The following is a 27,912-nucleotide window of genomic DNA, read 5'->3' as shown; positions in this document are numbered from 1 at the left end:
TTTTTTAAGTGGCACTGACAGCGTGGAAAGCAGAGATTGAAGATTTGGAGGGGGCCTGTTGGAGAGCCATATACAGGGTTGGAAAACTTAATATATGAGCACAGGTTGAAGAAACTCAGTTTGTTACATTAAGATAAAAGAAGGCTTGGGTGGGTGGGTAAGATTTAATCACATTCTTCCAGTGCCTAACAGGTAATTTTCAAGAAGACAGAGGTACCCTCTTCACAAAGTTGCACAGTGAAAGAACAAGAAGTCATGAGCTACCAAGTTGCACCAGAGAAACTTTTTTCTTCCCATAAGAAAAAAAACCCCTATTATTTGAGAACAATTAAACAGTGGACCAGGCTGCCCAGAGAAATGGTTGACTTTCCCTCACTGGTAGTGCTCAAGTCTTAGCTCATCTTGATAAGGACACTAAGAACTTAATCAAGGGTCCTGCAGAAGGTTTGGGCAAATAATCTGCAGGAGTTCTCTTCCACCTACACTGCTCTTTAATTCCATTTGTGAAACTCTGCAGTTCCTATATCCAACGTTAGTATCTGGCAATAACACAGAAATAATTTAGCAAAAACATCACTTTATGCACAGCTGTTATGCTTCAACCTTTGAACTTCTGTAACTCCATCAGTATCAAAGGATTCATGCATGTGTGTATGCTGATGCAGCCTATTTTTCTGATTTTTTCCCAGCTGCTTTTCTACTAAAGTTGGCCCTTACATAAATGTGTATTCAGCATATGTTCTAAATCCCAGATTCATGAGTTCTACATGAACAAAGCTGTTTGCTCCACACATGCAGCACACTACACCATGCAGGACCGTGCCTCACTTCCACCTGGCCAGAATGGAGTCATGTACTTTACTGCCAGGAAATAATTCAACCAGAACTGTTTTGTAAAAAACAAAATTAGCCAGCTTCACTGGGAGAAAACAGATTGCACTGAAATCTGTTGCAAAACATTTAAGAAATTTTAAAGGGGAAAAAAAGTGGAAATACTTTAATTTTGACATAACAATCAACCTAAATTTGCTTTTGCTCAGGAAGTGGATTCAAAAGATCTTCAACTGCACTCAGGATGCAATGTTTACTGATTTTCAAGTTTGTGGAGAATGCAAAGTACAGTGATGCCTAGAACTAGATGATAAATACACCTTGTCATCTACTAGAATTCAAACTGACTCTGGTAGTTTTTCCCAGTTTCTCTGGCACACCATTTCAGAAACAACTGTCAAGCTTACTGTTGAGCTGACTGAGTGTTGAGACTACTACATCAAGATTGTTCAGCAGAAGCTCAAAGAGCTTCTAATCTATATGAGGAGGCCTTTGATGAAAAAATACACCTAATAAAATGGAATTCTGAAGAAAAGTTGTATGCCAATCTCAATCACTTTTGACTTTTGATCAGCCTTACTGACACACTATGATTCCTGCTTTCCAGCCTCTTACAATGAACCATCAGCTCCTTCTCACTCAGAAAAACCAAAGCTCAAGAAAGGATTTCTTCCTTTATTCTACTCCATACTTCTTCCAGAACTGACTTTTCAATACAGGTTTTTCTATTATGCTGATAAAGATCTATGTCCTTATGAGGACATCATGAAATTAAATCAACACAGACCAACTGTGTAAGCCATGTTTACTACAAATACACCACCCATGTCCCTGTGCAAAGGTCCTCATTTCTGCAGCACAGCTGATTACATTCTTCCCAAAATCGTTTCTAGATGGTAATGTCAGGTTTTATATTACCCTTATCAAGAAGGACTTTCATTACTACTTAGTATTTCCAAGCTAATTACCAAATCCCTCATGTGATGTAGAACATCCAGGCTAAGGGCACTTCTGCAAAAAAGCTTTCCATTAGTTTACTACACTTTGGGGCTGGATACATGAGTTGATTTTCAAGGCAAGGACACATTCATGAAGAGCTGTACTTCACAGCTACTGCTTCAAAACACCACTACTGATGTACTGTTAGAAGGAAAAATGACTGTTTAAGAGTTGTACTTAAGAGTAGAACTGATTTCTTGAAGTCAACTCTTCGAGTAGTCCTGACACCGATTTAATTTGCATTCCTTAAATTTATCAGAGTCCACATTAAAAAGAAACAGTCATCAGGAACAAAACTCTTTGTCAACAATTTTTGCAAGACAGATTTTTAAAGCACTGCAGAATTAGAGTTACACTTGTTTTAACCTACTTCCCTAGCTATGCACCAAGTTTCTTCAGAGTTATTTCCTTTTTTTGTGGTTCGAATCAGTGTAGGCAGTCAGAAGTGATCTGGAACAGTTTCACACAAGCACAGACACGTGCTTGGAATGTCCTAATTTGCACCTGAATTCACAACAGAATTATGTGTCTATGGTGAACTCTGAAAAACTAAACACACAATGTGATACAACTGTTTTAAAATAAAGTTAATAAGGATATATTATTTCCTGCTTTAAGGGCATTCAGGTACTCCTTTTTGTTTGAAAACTGCACTGGCTGCACTCAGTTAGCATCCATCCATAAGAAAAAGAGGGGAGTTTCATCATTCTGCTCCTGGTTCAAATCACGTTGCCATGGAAGCAGATGTTGAATTGATGAAAATAGGTCAACTGTTCAAAAAAATGACTGGTTTAATACTTTAAAAATTATTATTATATTTTATTATTTTAATGCTTGCCATTATTTTGAAATTGGTAATATTTTATCCTGTGGTATTCTAATTAACATTTACTTTGCTAACACAATAGAATATTCCCACCAAAAATGTAGATAGCATCAGAGTAAAGAGCTGTTAATGGGAAAAAATATTTCACATAAATCAGTAGGGGCTGGGTACTGAATGCTTACAAGAATATCACACACACAATTCTTTGTTACTTCAGTAGTTTGGTGTTAAATGTTGCCATATAGGCTGTTTCCATTTGAAGAATATTAGCATTATTAAAAAGCACTAGCATTAAAAAAAAAAAAAGGACAAAAAAATCAGGACATCAATAATACCTGTGCTTGGCTTTGACAGCAACAGTGTTTTCTGCTTAGTTTTGCATCAAACAGATATATAAATACTCAACTGTAGTCTCAGTTACTATAAACTTATTAAAATACTTAAAGACAACTAAGATTTAAGTAGGTTACCGCATCAATAGAACATGTGAAAATACACATAGCCAATTCAAAGAAATTTCTCTCTTAACATTTTCAAACTGCCTGCCAAGATGCTGTCAAAATAATGCAAACACACAGTAAAATGTTCATCTTCACCTGCAGTAAACATCAGAAAATAAAATAACTCACCTGTATCATGTTTTTCTGAATCTCTGCTAGGTGATCTAAAATACTTTCCTATCAACACCCTGACACATCTGAATTTTTTCTAAGTTGACATTGACATACTTTAGATGCATCAGGTTTGTCCTAAAAGTTTAATGTAGTATATTCTGTTCCTGAATATTTTTTTACAACTGAAATGCAGAGTTTATTCATAAATAGAGAAAGGTGCGTGAGAATACTGCCAATACATGAGATTTGTGTTCCTTTCATAGTTAGAGATCTTTCTATAGATTAAGTGAGACTTAAAGTAGAAAGGCTCAGTGGTGTAGAAGTCCTGCAAATTTAATCCAGCACAAACCCACCACAGCAGTGCTGTGTGTGTCCCACACACTGCTGCTCCTGCCCTGCTCCCTAGTGGACGGGGTTAGACAGCTTTTCCCACACCAATTCCCTGATCTGTTTCATCAGCACCAGGTAAAAGAAAGTCCCAGTGCCACAGGTAAGATGGGAATAAATTCACAGGAAAAAAAAGCAAAAACATCCTCATCTCTTGAAACTGATATTAATCTATACTGCTGCTCATAGCCCCACAGCATCCAGTAATCCTCCTTTCTTTGAACATTTTGTAATCAATGTTTTAACCTGAAATACGTACAACAGAACTTCTGATGAAAAAAAATAAATCTGTAACTAAGAATAGGTTGAACTGCCAACACAACTGAAATGATTTTCAACAGAAATAAAACTCATGTGTGCTGTGCTCATTTTCATAGAGTTTTTTAAAATTAAATTTCTGTATAAAATGTTTTTCACGTCGGAGAACTCTTTTTGACTCTAGAAAGTTCAAAATTTGTGTTATGAAACTTGCTGCAGTATTGTATAACTTGAGCTCTCTTTAAAAAACCGAGATCTCTTTTAAAAACTAAAACCAACAAAAAACCCCAAACCCCATACCTGTGAAGATGTTAAATACTGTTTAAAATGTACAAAAAGAATGCCCTTAAGGAGATAGTAAAAGTTTTACATTTCACATTGAGTAGTTTTGAAACTGTTTATAACCAACCAACAACATTCCAAAGAACCCACATGGCTCATTATGCTCCAGAAACATACTGTAAGACTCACATGTTGGTTTTGTATTCTCTCTGTTTTCTCAGACAATAAATAGCTGGTACTAACAGAAAAACAACCATCAAAAAAAAAAATCAGAGACTGGCATATTTTAAATCATCAGGCATAGTGGATACTTTTGATTAAAACTTTTTTAATAGATCTTTTCTGACCACTGCATTATGGCTTGTTGTTTGGTTGTTTGGGGTTTTTTTAATTAAGCAGAATAATTAGAGAAAACTTAACTTTTCTTTAACCAAATTAATGCCTTTAATTTCCTCTGGCTCAGCCAGTATTAGCCTCCAACAGCCTCTTCATACCATGATAATTATAGATTGGTGGTCTTCACTAAAGGTGCTTCTCTGTATAAGACACCATTTTCCCCCTCTCCTCCCCTCAGTACTAATTCACCTCTTCTGTCCAAACTTTCTTCCCTTTGTTTTCTGAATCTCCCTTTCCACAGTATTTATAGATAATTTGAGATACAATGTTGAGGAGTTCTAAGAGCTACCTAGTTATTGTGCTGTAATTCATGCTCCCTAAAGGGTTGCATATAAACAGAATGTAAATTTAGAGAAAAATGCTGGTATTATCCTTTGTTCTACCAAGAAACAGAGGTCTGCCTAGAGATCAAATAGCCAGCTTCATATTTAAACAGATAAAAGTCTAGCACACAGCAAGCAAAGTCAAAAACAGCCCCATCTCTGAGCTGTCAGAAATCCATACTGCTTACATTTATTCAACCAGTTTTCAAAATATCACCTCTCTATATATGTTGTCCAGTAATGAGCTATATCATTACATTTGAGTTGCTAAATTAGTTTTATATTAAAACCACACCTCACTGAGGTCAATGTAAATGTCCACATGTGCATAATAGAAGAGTGCATCAGGCTGCCTGTAAATTCCAGCAAACCAGCTGACATGACTTATATTTACAGCTAACTCTGCAAACCTTAAAGCTTGGAAAATAAAACTCAAAGCAAGCTCATAATTCATTGCGTAACACTTAATACCCGTAAAATGAACAAATAAGAAATAAATGCTCCTGATGCACCTCTGTAAGATGATGCACTTTTGTAACTACACATACAAAACCCAGACCTTTTGCCATGACAAAAGTAATGCAGTTTCTAAAAGCTAAAATAGAATAATGGAAAAAGTCAAAGTAATGCAATACAAGAAAGCCCTGAAGGAAAGATTTATAAGGGCAAAGTCCTGCAATATCAGTTCTGTAAAATACCCACAGTCATCCCTCCATGTCTGAAAAGGAATGACACTGATGTGCTTACTACACGGAATTAGGAAAAGATTAAACCCAAATGCTGTTACAATCACAAATATTTATAGTCATGACACATAGTTGTTTCAGATAAGCCCTACAGGATACATCCATAAAGATTATGTAGGAAGTCTTTTTAAGATATGCTCGGGTCACAACCCAAGCAGAGAAATAAACAGTTCACAAAAATGTGATTATTTTGCTTCTTGAAATAGCACTACTAAATACTTGAAGTACATGAAGCAACAAATGCTCACTATCTTGGGAATGCTTGGGAAAGTATGGGAACAGCATTCACAGTAAATGAAAACACAGAAGAGAAAGAAATCAAAAAGAAAGACTTTGAAACACTTCTTTGATAGGGAAATTTTAATTTCCTTCTAATATAAGATGTGAGGTAAAGTCTAATTCCTGCTATCATTTCCACTGGTGTTTGGGTTATTTGCTACAACTATGCATTTTTGAAGGCAGACTTACCTCTACCAATGCCACAGTCAGAACAAGGTCCATTTTTGAGTCTGGGAAAAGGGCATCCACTTCTGGAGACATTCCAATCAATATACAATTAGTAACAACTGATATCACACTCATAGTTTCAAAGGCCAACTGAAATAAAACAAAAACATATTTACAGTTATGACCATTATCTCTTGCTTACTAGTCCCCAAATTGCTCTGCATGATACCTCTCTCTTCATTAAAGCCTCAGAAGACCCATTAGTTTAAATTATTTTCTGTTATCCTCTGAATTGTATGGCAGAAGACTTGTTTTGCAAGCAGTCCAGACCTCATCAGCTTGACAAGACCACAGCAAGGCTGTAACCTGAACACATGAAACAGCAAGCACTTATTGACAGTTGTACTCCTAAACAAACTTATTCCAGGATAAAGGAAAAAGTGCAAAATTCTAAGAGGAACTAGTAGTGCTAACACTGGCTTTGGGGGTTCTGTCTGAATGTTAAGAGGAAAAGGTTCAGAATGCCTTTTTAAAACCACAACCACTTAAGAGTTGTTGACAGATTTACATTTAAACACATGCAATAGCACAAGCCTAAGAAGCTCTTACGTAGAGAGCTCCCACAAAATGCCTGAAAATATTAATACAGCTTAACAATTGCATTTGCAGTACTTATTCCAAGGTTACTTATTCCAAGGTCCTGTCTGAAATGAGAAAGACTGACACAGAATTGTAGTGACTGTCACAATGAATTAGCAGAAATAACTTTCTGCTTGACAAGAAGCTAGTGACTCAGCTCACCTGATAAAATAGTTCCAGCATTCCTGTAACAGAAATCTTTCAGCAAATGCTCTTATTCCCCATATGAAATGGATTACTTGAAAAGTTAGTTATTTTTAATTCACAAAGCACATTCATTTCTGCCATTAGTTGAAAAAATGACACCATAAAGCAAAATTACAGTATTGTAGTAATGTTATAATTTTTCAGCCTACTCCCTTGATTGAAACAAACTATTCTAGGGAAAAAAAAAAAAAAAAGCTATTAATACATCTGCAGCTATACTTGTGTCTTATGACCACAGCCTGATTATTCTGGTGGTTACAGAATTGGTCAATGCAGCTATGGCATTAAGATGTTGGCAGCATAGACCTGGACTGAGAAAGTACATCCCATGTTAAAATGCAATCAGATTATAATTCACATATTTTAATGGCATAATATTAAAAGACTTCACTTCTAAGTCCCCTTCATTAGTATCTATGCATGTGTCTAATGAACATTGCTCAGAATCCTAGGTTTGCATGTTTTTACTCAATGTTTTACTTGAGGTTTCAGGATTTTCATTTCTCACCTCTCACTTGCTTCATTTGATAACATTTACAACCCCTCCAAACTGAATAATCCATTAGCTCACTGTGCCCTTTATCTCCATTACATAACATTAGAAAACCTGTTAAATAAAACTAGAATATGAATAATCTCCTAGAAAGGTCCCCCAACCTTATCACATTCCCTTATCAAGCACTGCTATAATGTAATGCTATATTTTCTGGGTGCAATTTAGTCACTCCAGAAAACTCTGCTCAGGATCAGTTCACTGATGCAGCACTCTCCACAGGCCCCAAAATAGCTGGTGGCAGCATGACTGCATGGACAAACAAGTGAGGACAGAAAATGCTTAACCCAGTACTATTACCATGAAATTGTTTAGATAGACTACAGTGTTCAGGCTGTGCAGAAAGTTCCAGCTCCTGCTCACAGATCCAGGTTATTTTCAAATTAGTCAGCTTGAGCACCAGTAACCATGGGTGCACAGGCCACAAGCCTGGCTTAGGAATCCAACTACTTATCTATTCTTCCATTTCTTTTGAAACTCCTGCTGTGCTCCACACTCCTGAGATAGCATCAGAAGCTACCATTTCTAAAATACACTGCCTATAAAAAATACTGGACAGTAGCTGGAAGCTTTGCTTTGTTGAAGTTGCAATAGAAGTACAATACATACACAAGAACTAAAGAAAAAATTTGCTTTTTTTTCCAAGGCAGCTAAAAGGCATGTGGTCAAAAATCATACCAAAAAATATCACTGTGATATACAGTTGAACAGATGATATTCCAAGGCATTGAAGAGAACAAAGTACCTACTGAACTTTGAAGTGGCTCATGGGACAAACACAAAGCTTTCATACTGGTGCTGAAACCTCTTTTAAACAAATGAATAGAAAAAAAAAGACACAAAAATTACCTGCCAAACACCAATATTTGCTGTGGGTTCTGCAAATGGACGCTTGTAAACTCTGCACATCTTTAAGGCATCAGAGTATATCTCTGTGATGTTGTTTAACACTGCAAAAACAGCTGCCAGTGGATAAACACATGAGAAAAGACTCACATAGCCAAACTGTAGGAACAACTCCAGGTAATCATCAAAAGTACCCTGAAAAACAGAGGAAACGTAAGAACAACTTTAACCTACAAAAAATTATGACAAAACACAGAAATAGCACTACAGTTGTAAATATGTTTCCTCATCCCAAATCAGTTGTTTGGAAATGACTGCTGATAATAGATGAGAAGAAGAATTTTTTAAAAATCCAATTTTAAAAATCCAATAAAAATCCAATTCCAATAATTTGGAATTATTCAATCACTAAAAACTTCTCATAAGGGGAGGCCCAGGTTTTTCCTTTTGCCTAATGCATTTTATGCAAGCCACACTTCCTATCCTTATCACATGAAGTAACTACATAAACACATTCAGCCTATGCAGGTTTCTGAGCATCTCAGTCAAGCAGTAACAGAAGGAACAGTGAGGAACAGAAAACAGCACCATGCATTTCAACTGGCAGAACTCCCTCCTGAGAGCTCTGGGGCAATAAAAGTCCTAGCATTTCAGACTGTCCATGAAAGACCTAACCAGAATGGTAGGCTGATAGATAGGCAAATCTTTTCTGGTATTTCTGCTTGTTTATTTCAAAAGGGTAGGACAGAATTAGTGGACCACTTGAAGATTGAAATCTACAAGGCAGCACTGACATCTGAAAGGAACAATTAGTGCAAACAAGAAAACCTATTTAGCAAATCACAATAGGTTTATCCCTGATCTTCGAACCAAGAATGTGGGTACTTAAATGCTGATTAACTACTCACATGTAGGTGATCATATATTTATTTGCATATTAGTTTTGTAGTATTAATAACAGTTTGCTATGATTGCAGCAAGTTTTTTATCAAAGAACCAAACCAACCCCTTTTAAAGAAAAAGTGTTCATAAACAAAGGATGGTGAAATACCACAAATATAAAGTAGGATCTAGGTAACTTGTATTTACACAGACACATGTATTGTCCTCTCTCTCAAAACTGAAATTATGAAGACTTGACAGTAACTGAAATTATTGCAAGAACCACATGAAAGTGGTTTTGGCTCCATGTATCAGACACATGGTTATCTACTCTTTTTTGCTCATCATAGCTGTTAAACTGACTGCCCTCTCCAACACCTAGTGCTTTTTTCTCCTAGGAAACAGAGAGGGGCAGTTGAAGTCTGCAAGCTCATAAATCAACACGGGGTACTCATTAATTGTATTTCTCATTTGAGGTCATTTTGGAGTTCCACAGCATAGTTCAGTCTCACAAACAAGTCTGCAGGCCAGACTATGAACAGCTACCTAACTTTTAAAGCCATTTAGACTTTTTCCTCTGAAACATTTTGTACAAGCTCTAAATTTTACTAAGGCCTTCTTTAGGGACATTTGCAGGAATGTCCACTGGAATGGCAGCCACACATCTGCTACTGCTATCATTTTCTCAGACAATCACTGCAGGCATAGAGAGAGCTTTCCTTTGTGCTCCTCCTTCTGGTAACTTTACAGTATTCCCACTGCTTTTTCACTCTTCTCATTTCCTTGCCCAATACATACTGGCTTTTAGAACAGCAGAGTATGAGGTAAATAAGTATTTCTTTTTCTCCTACTCAATTTATGAAACTCTGTGTAGGAAAACAGGAGTCTGAGACAATGTTAAAGAAATTTCTAACTGTGCCATTGGCAGCCACAACATCAGCTATGACATCAAGGAAACAAAAGCAAGGAATAAATTAAGGAAGAAAATTAACTAGAGGAGTGAAGCAGAAATTAGAAACATAATAATTAAAAAATTATTGCAGGATGTTTTTACATCTTAAACAGGGTTAAGGACTGGATATTTGAAAAGTAAGTGAGAATGAGGACAAAAAGAATAGAGAATTAAATGCTGAAGAGTATGTGAAAGGAGGAATCAAAACAAAAGAGCCTGAAACAGAATTCTGTCAAGACTCAGCAGTTACTAAACAGTCAAATGCTTCCCCCTTGTGACAGTTTTAATTTTAGAAATATTCTTGCCTGCTGACAGCTCACTGCTTGCAAACAAATCCACGGTCTAATATAGTTTATTCACAAGCACAGCAAAACAATAATCTTTAAATTGAGTATAAAATTAAGGCTTCGAATACACAGTATTTAGAACTGAAACTGAGGCTAGCAGTGGACACATCCAAGGCAAAATCCTAACTCCCTACAACTGACCTCTTGGGTACCCGTGAAAAACTATTCAGGGTACAACAGTACAACAGGTGCAGATTCATTTGATCCAACTCTGCACAAGAAGCACTGGGCAATGTCACTCAGAGACACCACATTGGCTTTGTCACTGGCTCAGTGACAGCTGAGAATCAGGAGTCAGCTCAGGTCTAAGAGCAGAGCTTACTTGGTCAGGCTTGATGCTGACACATAACTCTGGGAGCTGTGCTGGCCGATGTGCAGGTGCAGTGCTGGACTGTGCTGATTTACCAGCTCAGACACTAAGACAGGGACTTCTGCTGGGTTCTGCACTGCAAGACAGGCTGTCTAACTCTATCTCCCTCCAATCTTCACACAGGAACACATTTGTACAGTTTTTTAAATTGTAAAGGTGCTAGTTCTTTCTCCTTTTCCCACATCACAGCACTTCAAGCAGGAAGAATCTGATACGGTGTTACTACCAAATTTTCAAACTGCTAATGTCTACCTTTTACACGAAAAGTACACTATCTACATGTACTTCTTATTCTGTAAAAGCAAAAATCATACAGTACTAAAACTCTTGTGACTGTGCTTGCAGCATCTGATCAAGTTGTCAGCCAGTCTGTGAGGCCTTAACATACACACTGACGTCCACTGCGTAAATTCCTTTAGAATTTTAAGTAATGAATTGCATAGAATCTGCTAAATACAATTAAAAATTATACTGGGTAGGAGGTGGTCAAGAACAGAACCAAGAAGACAGGGAATATCAAAGCTGTGCTTTCAAGAGGCTAGAGCATCCAACAGGAATATTGTTTTGAAAAGCTGGTTTCTTCTGTCTTCTGTTTCTGGCCCCATTCAGACCTAAGCCCTCTCTCGTAGGCTCTACTTTAACTGCCCATTTAAACTAATACCACTGCAAAATCAAACCAAAAGAGAAATAATTTCCCTCTTCCCTGTGCCAGCCTACTCATCCTGGTAGTCTTTGGGTTACCCTTGGGGATAAGGGCGTATTACACAAATACTTCTTTCCAGTGGCATGGGGTTAGGTAGCTCCAGACAGAGCTATTCATTCCTTCCCCTTCATTCTGGTGTTACTAGGATCCTGCACTGTATCCACTTCCTGATCCAGGATAACACACAGCTGCATAAACAGCTACCAGCAAAGCTGATGAAGGTAGAAATAAGCTGCCACGCCAGAAAGCCAAAAATATTCTTGTTTGCCTTGGCTGAAGCCTCTGTGAACTGCAGCCCAGAAAAGTTTTAACTCTTTTAAGTACTACAACATACCAAATAGGTTCCCATTTCTTTTTCCATGTTGATCTGTTCAGCTAATGACAGGTCCATATCAGTCTTTGTGGAGCACATGCGTTTCCTCATCCTCCTGTTGTATCTCTTCTGGAGCCAGTAAGGAAGCAAGGATTCTGCAAATTGGTTGAGGATCTGTGAAGTTATCAGCAAAGTGGCCAAGCTCTTAAGTTAGAAAAAAAGAAATTAAAATTAATATAATTGTGATGAAACTATGATCATTTGCAATTCTGTGAGCTCAAGTAACACTCTAAGTTACTGTACTATGAAAAAAAACCAGCCTAACAAACCTAGGAATAGCATACAAAAAGTGTAGATGATCTAGCTCCCATCCTTTGCTGTGTGCTGAAAAGGACTAATTAGGAGTTAGCAGTCTAAATATTTTGTGTATCTGGTTGTATCTTGAAAACAGTACACCAAGTACAATGAAGGGCAATGCATATTTACTATATGCCAATGACACTCACAGAACTAAAGACAGATTTTTTTTTCTATGCTTCTCATTTCTTGATTTTACCTGAAAGTAGAGAAAATGTCACAAATATTATGTCTGGTATAGGTATGTAAAGTGTTTTGCTAGAGATCACTTCAGAGTAACAGAGCTCTTGAGCTGAAGTTCTTGTTGTACTGCTCATTATGTTCAGAGCAAAAATATTTTCCTTATACCAAATTTTCATGCATTGGAGTGTGAAAGTTGATTTAAAATACTGACTACAAATCATTTTTGCTTTTATTTCTTCTCAGATCCTCACTGTAGTCGAACTTAATCACAACCCTATCCTCAAGAGTCTCTCATTAAGAACACTACAGAGAAGAACATCTTCTAACATAAAAGGAAATAGAGAGGAAATGAAAATTTCCCAGTCTCATCTGCGTGAGAGAATAATCAAATTTATTTGAAAACAGTTCCTCAAAAAAAAGAGAGAAAGAATTACTCTACTCTGCTATGATTCTGTAATATGTTAGGGGAACTGAAACATGGAAGCTGGATTTCTAAGAAAATATAGGTGAAATATATTAATTGCCAAGTTTATGTTTTAGAATAAATATTGAAGTCTGTTTTAATCAATCCTTTATCTTCCTAGATTCACCAACATTCTTAAGATGTTTTTGGAACTCACCTGCCTCAAAAGCTTCATATCAAACATCACAAAGGCAATGTAGAATAGAGATGCAAAACAATTTAAGAAGTTGAACTGCAAATAAAAATATTTGGGTTTAGTACTTGAGCAAAAGTTCAGATGCAGAATATCATCTAACTTAACAGCTACCCTGACTAAATGGCTTCCATGAACATGTAAACTGCCCATCAAAATTTTCTTTACCCTTAGCTCAGAAGAAACACATTTTCAATATTGTTCTTACTCAGCTTTTCCACTTAACAAGCTTAATGCTCTCCTAACACAAAGTGAACAAAGAGAGCTACAACTGAATTACAAAATGTGGACATTAAAAACACATCACTTTCTACTTAAATTTAATTTTTTGGCAATTTCTCTAGATAACATTAGAAAAAGGATATATTGATCTTTATTTAGAGCAGTGACTTATTTTAAAAGAGATACTTTGCCAAAATATACGTGTTGGCTGATACGTCTCTCAATACCTAAAAACAGTCCTTTATATATGTTAGCTGCAGTTTATGTTTAATCACTTCAAAATATTTTATGGCCAAGAGAAATACTCCCTACTTCTAAAATGAGACATAATTACATTATTTAATCAAACTCCGAAGTTTCCTACATGCTGTAAGTGATGCAGCTCCTGTTTTGGAGCTTTTGGCCAATACAGATAATATTGGGAGTGCAGAGAGCCATTCACAGACTGAGAATGAAAACTGAGGGAAACTTAGACTTGATAGTTCATAATTTTTTAAATAATTTTGTATAAATAACCTACAGAGAAAAAGTTTTATGAGAAAGGCTACAGGAGGAGACGAAGTTTAAGTGATAGCTACAAGAGTTTTAGATCAAGAGGTTACCTACCAGTAACAGATGGGTAACACCAAGATTTAACACAAAGAAAGCCCCAAAACAAAACAAACAAACCTCAAATAAACACACACACACACATACAAAAGCATGGTGCAGGAAATAAAGAAGGAGCTCTAAGGAAATTGAGAAAATAAAAAAGGAAGAAACTTAAATGATCTTTTCAAAAAGGAAACAAGAATATTAGAGAAATGAAATAGATCTGGATCTGCTATGAGCTACACAGGAGTAGACTGACAGGTATTTTCAGGTTTCTCTGACAGGTTGTCTGAATGTTAATATAGGAGGAAGTTTATACATGAACTTTTCAAAATATGGTTTACCATAAAATTGACCAAAAAATAGCTCTCAGCTGAAGACAGGACCACACCAATTAAGAGAAACTTATATATACAGCATCCATTGAATGAACAATTCAATACAAATCAAAAGCCAACTCTCCGCTGTAAGAGAGGCATCTAAAATAGTCTACCAGTTACTGCAACCATAACAGAAATCTTGTTTACTCTGATATTTGTGCTACTATTTGGCCTTGAGCAAAACTGCAGGTCACTGTGGTAATGCTAGAAAGCACTAATAAAACACAGCACAAGCTGTCTTTTAAAAAGCTGTTTATATGACATACTTACCACTAAAACCTTCAGAATTAAGTGATTCTGATATGAAGATTCCAGCCTGTGATTTTCTAAAATACCAACAAAATTATTAATTAGTAAAGAGCAGAAGCTCCTACCATTTAAACATTGCTATCCGAACAGTGAACAGACACTGTTAGTTCACATGAAAATTACTTATCTAATAGTTGTCCAACACTTCATGGTAGAAAGAATTTATACTGTACCAATACCTCACTTAATCTATGAAGCTAAACTGAGCCACAGTATTATCCACCCATATTTTTGACTACAACTCCAGTATTTTTTCAGCCACAAAAGTTCCTTCTTTTATCTATTGCTTACCCTGAAGAGCTATTTTATAAAAGAAAAACATCCATTGCTCTTAAGGCTTAACAAAATGTGTCTAGTTATTGATTGCTCTTTTAACTGAAAACTAATGGGAATAATGAAAAGTAAAAATAACAAATTTGATTCAAAACCAGTAAATGCTCACAGAAATATTCCCATCTTTCTCCAAGGAATTTAGATAAGACCCTACCTTCTAAAGCAAGACTAGAGTATGTGAAGTTCAACAGATGCATTACTCATTCTAAATTGAGATTTTCAGTTCACTGAAGATAAACTGTCAGAACCTGATGTTTCAGGAAGGCTGATTTACTAGAGGGGAGAAAAGGGAAGTGGATAGGAGATTTTCAATTTCTTTCTGCTATTTTGTTAGGTTGTACCTTTAAAGCCCTGGGTGAGCAGTAAGTGGGAAGGCAGCACACTAGCAAGTGTTGTGTCAACAAGGCTGAAAGGAGACACCATCACCTACGGACCTTGCTCAGGACAAACCAGCAGAGCTCTGCTCTGACAGGAGCATCAAGTTAGGCCTGACATGTGAAAATGCACTCAAGTGACTGCAATTTTTACTTTTAGCTTCCACTACACAATTAGCTTTCATAAATGGGTGCAACAGGGGTGCTTAAAATATCCCAGATTGTTTCCCATGCTTTGTCACTTTAGCTGTTGAAGTCAGATACTATCTGAAAATATGCCAGGTGGGAGAGAAGATAGGAGAGCCAGATGAGCTTTTCAGCCCATTCAGAGCATGGCAGCAGAAACATATTGGACAGCACAGAAAAGGCACAAGCTGTCAGTGTAGCAGGTTACATAAATACTGCCTCTGCTGAACAAGAAACATCAGCTTAAACCCAAAAAAAGTCTGGATTAAAAAATCCCTTGAGTCGCCTGTTAAAGACATTTTAGTTTATCAGATCAGCATAACTGGGTATTTCACAGAAATGCCTTTTTTTTGCAGTACAGTAAAAACAATGAAACAAAACAGCCAACTCAGCCCTAGATATGAATTTTTAAATCACTATTTAAATAAAAACCTTGAACAGTCACAAACAAAGAAATTGCTTGCTTTTACTATCACAGATGTCAGGTTGAATTTGCTGAGCAAATCATTTTGGCAAGCATAACCAACCCCCACGTCAACACCTGTTTTCATTCTGTCTTCTGCATCAACCTCCCCTTTGCTTTATCTTTCTTCTGTTAATTTTCTGGGTTTCCATCTTTAGTAATCTGGATTCTGTCCTGCAAATCAATGCCATATGGAGCTACATGAAGCAGTTAATTCTCCATTATCTTAACCTATTAACTTTGTCTGAAAGTGACTTCACATGTCTGTAGAAGTGCTAAAATTCAAAATAAACACCAGCATTTCACTGTCCTTATGTTAGGCTGCAAAACATAAGGCCCAATCTGTTAAATAAATCACACACACAGGGGGGAAAAAAGGTAATCTCTTATAACATTCCTCCTCTTCTGAGAATGCCCAGAGAAAGACATTTTGATTGGGATGTGGAATCCCAGTCTTTATTATGTATATAGCATACATAAACACTCTCATGTGACATTCAGATAGGGCTTAGATTAGGTTCCATTATCTCAGTGCCTCTGCCCTCTACACTGATGTACAGTAAACTAAAGCACAGTAACCAAACCCAGGCTGTGGGGGCAACTTGCCAGGACAATCCTTCCTGCCATCCAAGCACCTCTGAGCTCTTATCCTCATGCTCTACCCCCAGCCCTTTTGCCATCACAATGGCTGAGACAGCCAAAGAGCTAAATCAGGGAGGGGAAACATCTGCACCAAAGGCAGAGAGAGGCTGAGGAGCAAGGCAGGATCCCCCCTTCTGATGGAATGTCAGACTCAGACCAAATTAAACCAAATATGAAACTGCAATCACACAACACTCAAAATATAAGAAGTTAAACTGGCCATTTCTTTTACCCTACAGCAAGAACCAACTTTGGGAAATCTCTTTAGCATTCTGTTGAACAAGAGCTCACAGTAATGGATTCTACAAAGAAACAAATTCTAAGTACGTGGGACTCTAATTTGAAAGAAAAAGAGTGAACAACTTTCTTACCCCAGGATGTTAAGAATTCAGCGGCGTACCGATAGATTAGGTTCATAATTTCAATGACAACAGCATAGATGATACTGGGCACATACAGCATCAAGCTGCTGAAGTTAGACTCATTCTCTTTGTGATAATCCAGAGCCCACTGCTCCAAGTCAAAGTAAATCATCATCACGTACAGTGAGAAGTAGAGGCAAAGGCACACAAATGGCAAGGACACCAGGTAAATCCGTAATTGTCTCTTAATACTTGAGTACATTGGCTCCTCCCTCCCAGTGACAGGATTGATCCCCAGCACGCCGTGGAAGCCTGGTCTTGGCTCTTCAAACTGTCGTTTCATCAGCAGCGTGCCCCAGCGGTACGTCAGGATGGCGCACATCCGCTTCCACACCTCCAGAATCACAGTGGACCACAGCAGATTGAACGTGGCAAACATCACGTATTTGTCGTAGTCTTCCCACGCAAACACGTAATAGGGAATCCCAATGACAGCCATTGGAATCAAAGCAAATGTGAAGTATTCTAAGAAGCCAAAGTAGAGAGCGATGGTTTCGCCAAAGTAGCAGCGTATGTCATCTGCAGAAAGAAATGAATCAGCTAAGACTACACCTAACAGAGATGTCAGTGCAATATCAAACTTGACCTCACATGAACTTACAATTTTTCACTGGCCAGAATTTTTTTCTAAATAACACAATACATATCATTGCTTTTTCTTTCTTCCTTCACCCTTATTACAAAATGTCAGATGGTTATCTGAATTATTTTTTTAATGTTACATATATACCTACATAAATATACCATTCAGATGGCAAGGTAGTCAAACAGATATCCAGAGAAAGGGGAAAAAAAAAAAGTAAAACCCCAACCAAAGAGAAAACACTATCACTCTTGCACACAGAATTGATCAATGAATGGCATGGAAGATATCTGATGTAATAAAAGCCACTTTAACAGCAAATGACACACAGCTTCTGAAAATTCCCACTGGCATATGTACTCCTGGGAAACAAATTTGTTTCAGCTTGCTCAGAGACAAAAAGGGCTAGTTGTGCTTTGACAACCCTCAAGGAGCTAAAGGAAGAGATGGACAGGTGTATCAAAATCTTAAACATATCAGATAGAGTACTCAGGTTGAGATAATCTCTTCAGCAGACAACTGATACATGAAATACGTACTTGCTGTACTCACTAAGTTTGTCTACTCAGGTGCTACAGAGACTTAAAAAGTGCACTAATAAAGGGTACATTTCATGACAGATGTATTACCTCCAAGAAAACATTTCACTTATCTTACTAATAAAATATATAGGGTTATTATTCATATAATCTAGAAATTATTAGATACAGAAATTCCTACCAAACAGTTTAGAATGCTGAAATCTCTTGTCTTTGCCTGCTTGGATGACCAGACTGCTTGTATGCCACTGTTTCGTATTTACCAGCTTAAAGAAACAGCCATAGAAGCATGACCTCTGAATTGACACTGTAAATACACTACCAGAGTGCATTACCTCTGTAATACACTTCGACAAAATACCTTACATACAATACCAGAATATTCCTATGGCTTGCAAAACACTACAGCAGAAGTTCACAATTGCCAACCAGATAAAGTCTCTGAAAGCAAGAAGGAAAGGTAAACAGAAGCACTCTAACATCCCTGTCAATCAAAAATTCATTAACAAATACATTCAAGTGTAGGTCATTAGCGCCATTTCACACTCCAACATGAAAGATATCCCTAAATTAGTACATATTTAACAGGGTCCTGGGATTTGCTTCAAAATTTTGTATGGATTCAATGTCAGTCCAAAGAAAAAACAAACTCTTTCTCACATAAACAAAAGACCAGCACACAATAAGGCTCCTAACACAATACTCTAGAGGTAGGAATTATCGAGCCAGATCTTTAACTTCCTGCAGCTCAGGAAAGAACCTCAAACAACTGCAAGACCCAGAGATTTATAATTAGGCAAGTTCCAAATGCTTATTCTCTTATTTTTAAATAAAGTTTACAGGTTTAGAGTTTAGAACTTAACTTTCCACATTTCCTGACTAAAAATTATATTCATTTTAAGATTATTCAGTGTCTAAAATATACTCAAGTGATGCTGGCATGCAACAACATACAGTCTTCATTCAGACATTGAATTTAAAACAAACAGTTGTAAATACACTTTTGACACACCTACAACACAAAAAAGCTTTGGGAGTTCCAGACATGTGGGAGCTTGGCAAGAGTAAGTTTGAAAGAACAGTCTTGGCTTGGACCATTCCTGTTTTACTAATGGGTGGGGAGAATTTGTGATGTGCAGAATGCTGTTACATGGAAATTCACAGACTACAGACTCTGAAACCACCAAATTTGCAAGTCTAGAATCATTTCAGCAGGTCACAGAGGAAACACTAAGAGGAAAAACTTGTCCAAATGGTAAAAGAGCAGTGGTCTGATTTCACTACTCCACTGCATGACCACAATGCAAAGGCTGTTCACATACCTAAAGGTTGATAACCAATTTTCACTCGGCCATACCAGCTGTGAGAAAGCTTTTTCAACTCTTCTCTATCATGCAGAGGGAAAATTTGAACAAGAATACCACTGGTCAATAATCTTCTCACTAGAAGAGGAAAGAAAAAAAAGATACCTGGCACTCCTTCACAGGACACTGAAGTTGACATAAGTAAACAGGTTATGTTGTGTATTTACCAAGCCTAAAGTCCCTTCAAAATAGATCCAGGACTCAAATCCTAAAAAAATTGTCTCATGTTAATTAAAAAATTGAGAGCAGTTATACCTATTCCTGCAAATACTGTGCTGTCCACTGGAAGACAAAGAGCAGCCTTTTTACATATAACAACAACTCCACAGCTTTGCAATATAGCCAGATGCAGATTCAATAGCAAAGAGTGCAGTAGGTTAGGACTGAAATACCACATGTAGCTTTGCAGAGATGGTCACAAAGCCATCATTGTACTAATTATGGGAAAGATATAAAAAACATTTGAATTACCAGTTTACACTAATTCATAAATTGCATCACATCTTCATTGCAAACAAACTACATATTCCACAATTTGTATTTAGTTTTATTATGGAAAGCAATACTACATGTGTGTATAAACAACAAACTGCTCTGAAGTTACAGTCATAGAAAAAATAAAATATATTAAAAAACAGGGAGGCACTGAAGTGTGACAGTATTTTACTATTTCCCATCATCATCTGCTTCACACAACTAGAAAAATAACTTGGCTATATAAAAAATTACCAATGTAAACTCATCTGACATCTACATTTATTTACGTTTTTTGAACACAGATCTCCTTCTCCGATGATCAACACTAAAGAATAAAGATACTGTTAATAAAAGGACATACAATTATTAAGATCCATTCTCCTAAGAATCTGTCGCATCTCTGCCAACAAACTACTTTGAGCTACCATAAAAACAGCACCAGCTCTCATTGCTTCTTTCTCCCATGAAAAGGAAAAGCTCTTGAAGCAAAGAGGAAGATCAGGGAAACCAAATAAATTAAATAAAACTTCCTTCCTGTTATGAAATTTGCAACTCTGGAGCACTGGTACCCATTCCAGTATTTTTATACAAAGAGAACTCAAATATACAATCATGTCACTTAAATAATAAATACTTTTGGTACCAATTAAAAATAGTGGATAACACCAACATGTGCAAAAGCTACCCAGCTGAAGAGAACATAAGGCCAGAGCCCCAGCCTCACAGAACAACTCAGGGTGGACAGGCCTCTGGAAGTAAACCAGTCCACCTTCCTGCTCAAGAGAGGTGTGGCTTAAATCAGGCTGCTCAGGGCCTTGTCTAGTGAGGATTTAGAAGCCTCCCAGGACAGTTACCAACAATCTCTTTAAATCCCTGATCAAATGTTTGATTATCCTGTTGAAATAAATAATTTCTTGATACCTATTCAGAATTTCTCTTGTTGTATTGTGCATCATTTGCCTTTTGCCCTATTACTGAAGCAGTGAAAAAACAAATTTGGTTAAAAATAGTGGGACTTGAACATCTGAAGGATTTCTCTTCATTACAGGATTTTTTTTTTTCACCATGGACACTATCCTACATCAACTCAGTGAGTTAGAGGCAACAAACTACATTACTTACCAATTGATTTTCCTGGGTACAGTTTTGCCTGAGGATATCCAGGGATCATTTTTTCATCTTTGGCTCTCAAATTTTCAAGTTCATGTTTGATGATGTACTGACATTCTGCCATTGTAAGGAAATCGTGATTGTCATCTAAATAAAAAGGAAGGTTGTATGAAATGGTGCAGCACATGGATACAACCCTGGCAGCAAACAACTACAAAAAATTACCAGAATCAAGAAAAAAATATTACAGCAATAAACCTATGTCAACCCCATCCATTTATCATCATGGAAAAAAGAGTTAGATTTCCTTGACATAAAACAATTTTTTTCCCGTTAAGAATAAGAAACTATAGGGATTGCCCTAAATACATGAAGTAAAAAGCTAATATATCAACAAAACTCTAATACAAAGAATAACAGTATATTACAGTTTAACTGCAACCAGAAATGCTACCAAGACAACACAGACTGCAGGGTTTCTTTTTTAGGTGACATTTTCTCTGACTGCACCTGGACAAAACTAAAATTACACTTGTGTTTTGAAAAAGAAAAAATACCAGGAGATAAGCCAAAAATATGTTTACAGCAGTTGGAAATCCAGCTAATCCTAGAGATTCTGTTAGCAGTGGAATTTGTGACAGATTTGCATTAATAATGTAAAGGCATGAAAGCAACGGAAGTGGCACTTTTGCAACTGACAACTCTTTTGAAGGTTTCCTAATTTCAGGAAAGCAAGGTCACAAAACTGAAGGCACTGCAACAGTTACTGCACAGCGGTGGTGTTAAGCAAAACTGCCACTGAACAACAAAACTTAAATACTGTTTCAGACAGACCCAAGAACCTTTATATTGAAAAATGTGGTGAAAGGCATCACTCAAACAGGCACATTAAAAGTATTAGCAACACTAAGCTGGGACTCCAATATTTACCTGCAGAGCAAAAAATGAGTTCTGCCACTGTAAGGGCATTAAATACCTTACAAGTAGCACATTTAAAAGGAAATGTTCCTGCATTGGCATCCCCACAAAATAAAAGAGTAAAAAGGAATGATTCCACTAATCATGCCCAAATCCCACTGAATGCATCTGTGTTAATTATTGTTTGTTTGTTTGTTGTGTACATGTAACAGAGAAAAATGTTTCTATTTTTTCCAGCTTATTTTAAGATCATAAGCCTCAAAACTGGCTCACAGAAATTAAATTGACACATTAATTCATAACATGGATTGATAATCATAAAAATGTGTTTATCAACTCCTTTTCTTGTCTTATTTTCCAAGAAAATCTTTCATACAAGTAAGAGACTATTTGGAGCATAGAAAAGCATGAAGGAAAAGACAAGCAAAAAATTAAAGCCATGTGAAAGAAACCAAAATTATATGACTTGACTATATATTATATAGTCAAGTTGACTATATATTATTGTATGACTTGAATTTCCATAGTTAAAAACAAGTATTTTTTTCATGGCTTGGTCTTCCACTTGCTGTTCACAGTTGCCATTCCAAGGAACACAAAGACTGTAAAAGATTTAGCAGCATAATTGCTTATAATCTTTAGTCACCACTTTGCAATGACAAAGATTCCTACCATTGCTTACCTGCATAATGTTTGAAAGTTTTTCTACTGCTGTAGGTAAAAGTTCTCATTGAGTTATCACTGCATTCCTTCACCAAACCTACAGCTTCAGCTCCCAGCAACAGCCTTAATTGGGAAGCTCCAACCAGATAAATATTTTCAACTCCATTTTCCGTAACCAGTGGTTTAATCAGTAGTTGTGCACCTTTAAAGTAAACAGGGGTAAAATAAGCAAGAAAATACATTAAAATTATGTCTAAAAGCCCTAGCATTTTAGCATCCAATGTACTGGCCCTAGCTAACAGGACTGCTGAAAATGTCTCTTTTATGGGCACAAAGAGTTAAGGTTTCAACAGTACTTGACATAGGTTCTTCAGAATCTTGCAGGGTCACCCCCTGATTTAGCCTGTTTCTGTTGAAGCACTCCCAACAATGAACTGGAAGAATGAGGACTGTTTGGATCCATTCCCCTAAGGTTCACACCATAAAAGCAAGAAGTGCTTCTGCAAACACTTCAATTGGTTTTAAGGAGACTAGATTTTTGAAGCAGAAACATCCCTAACTTCCTGAAAAGAGGCCTGAAAGCAAGTTCATAGTCACAAATCCATCAGCCACAGAAATATTACTGACCATAAGCTAAAAGCTACAACAGCCACAAATAATGACTTTTTAAAAAAAAGTTTTTAAAAAGTCCAAGGAATTACAAATAAATTAGACTAACTTCAATTGCCAAAAGCATACCAAAATGGGTAATGAAATATTGCCTTTTTAGGACCCTTCATGCTAACAAAAAATATAAATAAAAACCAACATGAAGTTATCAAGATTAAATTGTTTTCTGCCAACTTAATTTTGTTCTACAACATGCTACGAAGGCTTATGGACAGGATGTGAAGCATCTTCATTTAGCCAAGGCTTACTACATTTCTGCAAGCAACAGGAGAAACATGTCTAGACAACTGCTATAAAAACTGAAATCAAAACTACATTGAAACATAGGTTATCAGGGCTTCAGAGCAAAAAACTGAAGAATTCTTGAGCTCAACTGGCATTTGACCTTAAGCTAATGTTTTCATTAATAACAGGGTTAAGTGGGTTCAAAAAATGCAAAACAAGATTGGCAAGCAATCATTATAGCACAAATTCCCTGAAAACTAATTTTCTGTATGCCTTCATATTATGGTGACAGCCAATTTGATTTGAAAGTGCTACACAAGATCACACTGTACTCACCTCCATTTGCCTTTTTGTCCAGAATTCGTTTAGTGAACCATTCTATGGTTTCTTCTTTGGTGCCTTTTGCAAGTTCAATTACTACCAGGGGCTTGAAGTTAGACTCAGCAGTATCCAAGAAAGACCAGCTTTCCACCATCTCTTTCGTTTTTCCCGCCATCTCCTGAGAGCTTGCTAAGTACAAAACCAAAATAAAATGCAAGTGCTAAAAAATAGCTGGTACAAATCTAAAACCAGCAAAACTTTACTGAAGTGAGTTACACACAAGTCTGCACTTATCAAAGGCATAGGTGTGCACCAGGTTGAGTAACCTCTGCAGTTATCAAGATGTTACTGATCTCCCATGGCATTTAAGTCCTACTCTCTATGTAGGAAAACTGCTGTTGCTATGTATAGCAAAGCAGTACTGAGAGGAAAGCAAATAAACAAATTAAAACTAATCAATAAGGTGAAACTATCCTTAAAAACAACAGCCTGCTACTTCTGACAGTATATTTGTCAGCAAATGAAAACATTAACAGAAACTTAGTCAAACAGATATTTAAAAATCAATAAGCTTCTTGTGATAAGAGTATGCAAACACATTATAAGGAAGAACCTTCTCAGTTAATCTTGTGAAGCTTCAATCGTACCAAGGAAATTTATTACCATCTTGGGTAGGTGAGTAAGACACCTATCCTATTGACAGGCAGATAGCACTCAAATTTAAGGCTTAAAGCACTTAAATGACTTTTTGGAACCAACATACCAAGTGTTCTGTGACAAAGTCCAGCTGTAAAGCACTGACAGCACAACTTTATGTGTAAATACTCCAAATGATCTAAGCAGGCCTTTATAGACTCACAGACCCATTGAGGGTGGAAAAGGCCTTCAAGCCTGAGTCCAACCATTAATGCAGAAATTCCAAGTCCACCACTAAACAATGTCCCTAAGAGCCACATCTACAGAGCTTTTAAATACCTTCACGGATGGTGACTCAACCATTTCCCTGGACAGCCTGTTTAAGTGCCTGGCAACCCTTACCATGATGAAATTTTTCACAGAATTTTAATGGCCCAGCTTGAAGCCATTTTGTCTTGTTTTATCACTTGTTACTTGGCAGACCTCCACCTTGCAACAATCTCTTTTCAAGTAGCTATAGAGAGTGATGAGGTATCCTCTGAGCCTTCTTTTCTTCAGGCTGAACAACCCCAGCTCTTCTCTTTAGTCTTGTTAACAAATTTTGTATGAATTATTCTACAGAGATCGTTGTATCATGCTTCATAAAGCAACTTAGAGATGTTGATATAAAACAAATCTGTGACCTAACTGACTCCGTTAAAAAAAAGTTTAAAAACCCAAAGAAAAAAATCTACGACAGATTTAATTTACTAAATTTAAAAGTGAGGGGAAGGTTTGGTGATTTTGGTTTAGGGGTTTGGGGTATTTTTTTTTATATTAACTTTACTGAAGAAGGGAATTTACCCACTGCCTTTAAGCAGTTTCCCCACTCCTGTTGAAATACTTAATTTCTAAGGAAGTTGCTTTAAGGATGCAGTTCAGCTTTTATGACCATTATACTTCTGTGATTCCAGGACAAATCAAACTCCAGTATTAATTATAAATTATCCTACAAAATACAGTGATACTGTAAACATATGCATAACATAATAAAAAAAGTATATTCAACTTGTCAATTTCAACTTAGAAAAAAAAGCTTTCAAGGCAAATTTCAATGGGGCTTTTGGTTAGTTTCACTTGCCTTTTCACAGGCACACAATTCTGCAACATACAGATTTACAGCTCTGAACCCAAGTACTCATATCTTTAAGAAAAATGCACTGGATTAATAAAGTATTTTTTAAAAATTCAGATGTGTGTCTGTATAAACAGAATGAACCAGACAGAGAAAAACATAATCAGGGGTGAGGAACTGTAACTGAGCTTGTCAGTGACTAACTACACCATCTTGACAAGTCACTGCACCTTAATGCATCACTATGCATAATCAAGGGTTTGCTAAAATTATGCCTGACACATTGTGTATATCGCCATTTCTAAAGAATTCAAAGAATGAAAAGCACTAGATAAGTATTAAATATTACCTACTGGTTAAGAATATTGCTTTGCAGAACAGTTATCTCTTGAAAACAGCCTTTTTAATAAACAGTGTGCTACTCAGTGAACTTGGCTCCGATCATTTATTCAGAATCGCCGTCCTTGGCATGGTGACTGTGAAAGAATCACAGAATGGTTTGGTTTGGAGGTACTTTAAGGATCACCTAGTTCCAAGTCCCCTGCCATGGGAAGGAACACCTTCCACTAGACCAGGTTGCTCAGAGCCACATTCAACCTGGCCTTGAACAATGCCAGGGATGGGGCATCCACAGCTTCTCTGGGCAATCTGCTGCAGTGCCTCACCACCCTCACAGTAGAGGACTTCTTCCTAATATCTAACCCAAATCTACTCTCTTTCAGTTTGTTATTTCCAGGCTTATTACTACTGAAAACTACAACAGAGTTGATGTACTCTTCCAAATCCTGTCTGCATGATTTCTAAATTTATTTTCCTAACAGGTTGTCCAACGCCCAGCACAGACTCTATGGGAGGTAATATGGGATGTAATTTGGCCTGTTCTTTCATCCTACACACAGTGCAACCAGTGACAGAGCCAGAATCACAGAGAACAACCCAAGAGGGCCCTGGAAGCCCCCAGCTCCCGCTCTCACGGAGTGGCTGGGTGGCGGTCACGATTAATTAGGTTGGAAAAGACCCCTGGGACCATCGACTCCACCCCACGACCGAGGACCACCCTGTCAGCTCAGGGCAGAGGCAGCTGCAGCCCTTTTCCAGGGCGTGTGGGTGCAGAGCGGGTCAGAGCCAGGCTCACCGCCCGGCCTCCACCCGCTCGGCGGCCCCGGAGCCGCCGCGTCCGGGCCGTGCCCGCTCTAAGGCGGCCGAACACGGCTCCGTCCCACTGCCAGGCTGCGCCTCGCTCTCCTTTTTTAGGAACGCAAATACCGGGGAGGAGAGCAGCCCGGCCGGCCCCGCCACCAGCACGGCCGGTGATTCACTGCCTGCCCCCGGCCCGGCCTCGCTCGCCGGCGGCCGCCGCCCCGCGCCGCGCCGCTCCCCCGCCGCCGCCCGCAGCCGCGAGCACCACCCGAGCGCTGCCGGGGCGGCGGGGGAAGCGCCGGGGGTGTCACGGCCGTCCAGGCTCGGCACTGGCTCCGCGCCGCGGCGGGGTGGGCGGGAGGGGCGGAGGCTCCTCCCCTGGCGGCGGCGCAGGCAACGAGAGCCCCTTGCCGCGGGGCGCCGGCCGCCCACTCCCCACTCACCGCCGGTGCCGGCTCCACATCCGCAGGGCAGGGCGGGGCTGAGGCGGGCGGCGGCCGCAGGCACAGGGCGCTGCCGGCACGGGCTCCGGGCCGGCCCAGCGTGACACCGCCCGCCGCTGCCGCCGGCCACGCCCCGCGCCGTGGCCCTTCCCGGCCCGGCCCAGCCCGTCCCGGCCGCCCCTTCTGCGGCCTTTCAAAATCTTCTAATATCAGCGTTTTAAAAATGCTCCAGTATCAGTGTTTAAGCAACGTTTGTATGCACCCGCCAGCTCCCAATTCATCCTCTTGTTTATTTCCACTTTTTGCTGCCTGTGCTGCCTCCTGTGCCAGAATTACAGGATCAATTAGGTTCGAAAAGGCTTCTAAGATCATCGAGTCCAACCTATGACTGAACAACACTGTGGCACGTCCAATCTTCCCTTAAATGCTGTCAGTCTTGGCTTAAACCAGACCCTGGCACTGAGTGCCATGTCCAGTCTTGCCTTAAACACCTCCAGGGACGGTGACCCCACCACCCCCTTGGACAGTCCATTCCAATATTTACTCATCCTTTCTGTCCAACATAAACTTCCCCTGGCGCAGCTTGAGACTCTGCTCCTCTTGTCCTGCACTGGTTTCCTGGGAAAATAAACCAACCCTCAACTGCCTACACCCTCCTTTCAAGTGGTTGT

At 38.2% G+C, this 27,912-nt stretch overlaps 1 protein-coding gene across 4 annotated transcripts in view; it reads right to left on the bottom strand.

Annotated features, from left to right (window-relative positions):
- Positions 1-27,400, bottom strand: part of ANO10 (anoctamin 10) — a 122,162-nt gene extending 94,762 nt beyond the window's left edge. Inside the window, exons 1-12 of one of the 4 annotated variants that reach the window (XM_071429445.1) lie at positions 27,242-27,400; positions 26,008-26,134; positions 23,924-24,097; positions 22,713-22,895; positions 21,125-21,259; positions 19,484-19,603; positions 16,989-17,558; positions 14,581-14,636; positions 13,082-13,156; positions 11,943-12,125; positions 8,358-8,549; positions 6,131-6,259 (exon numbers count right to left, since the gene is read on the bottom strand). In XM_071429445.1, coding sequence (XP_071285546.1) covers positions 6,131-6,259; positions 8,358-8,549; positions 11,943-12,125; positions 13,082-13,156; positions 14,581-14,636; positions 16,989-17,558; positions 19,484-19,603; positions 21,125-21,259; positions 22,713-22,895; positions 23,924-24,083 — 1,803 coding nt within the window. In that variant the 5' untranslated portion in view covers positions 24,084-24,097; positions 26,008-26,134; positions 27,242-27,400. Of the gene's footprint in view, positions 1-6,130; positions 6,260-8,357; positions 8,550-11,942; positions 12,126-13,081; positions 13,157-14,580; positions 14,637-16,988; positions 17,559-19,483; positions 19,604-21,124; positions 21,260-22,712; positions 22,896-23,923; positions 24,098-26,007; positions 26,135-26,924; positions 26,943-27,241 lie in introns of those variants that run through there. The other 3 variants (XM_071429444.1, XM_071429446.1, XM_071429443.1) reach the window with 3 other exon arrangements.
- Positions 27,401-27,912: the final 512 nt, after the last annotated feature.

The sequence above is a fragment of the Agelaius tricolor genome, unplaced genomic scaffold (assembly GCF_023055355.1).
Source record: "Agelaius tricolor isolate 1412-34295 unplaced genomic scaffold, bAgeTri1.0.p SCAF_6, whole genome shotgun sequence".
Taxonomy (NCBI): domain Eukaryota; kingdom Metazoa; phylum Chordata; class Aves; order Passeriformes; family Icteridae; genus Agelaius; species Agelaius tricolor.
Note: the sequence above shows the minus strand (reverse complement) of the source record. Positions and strands in the feature narration are given on the sequence as shown.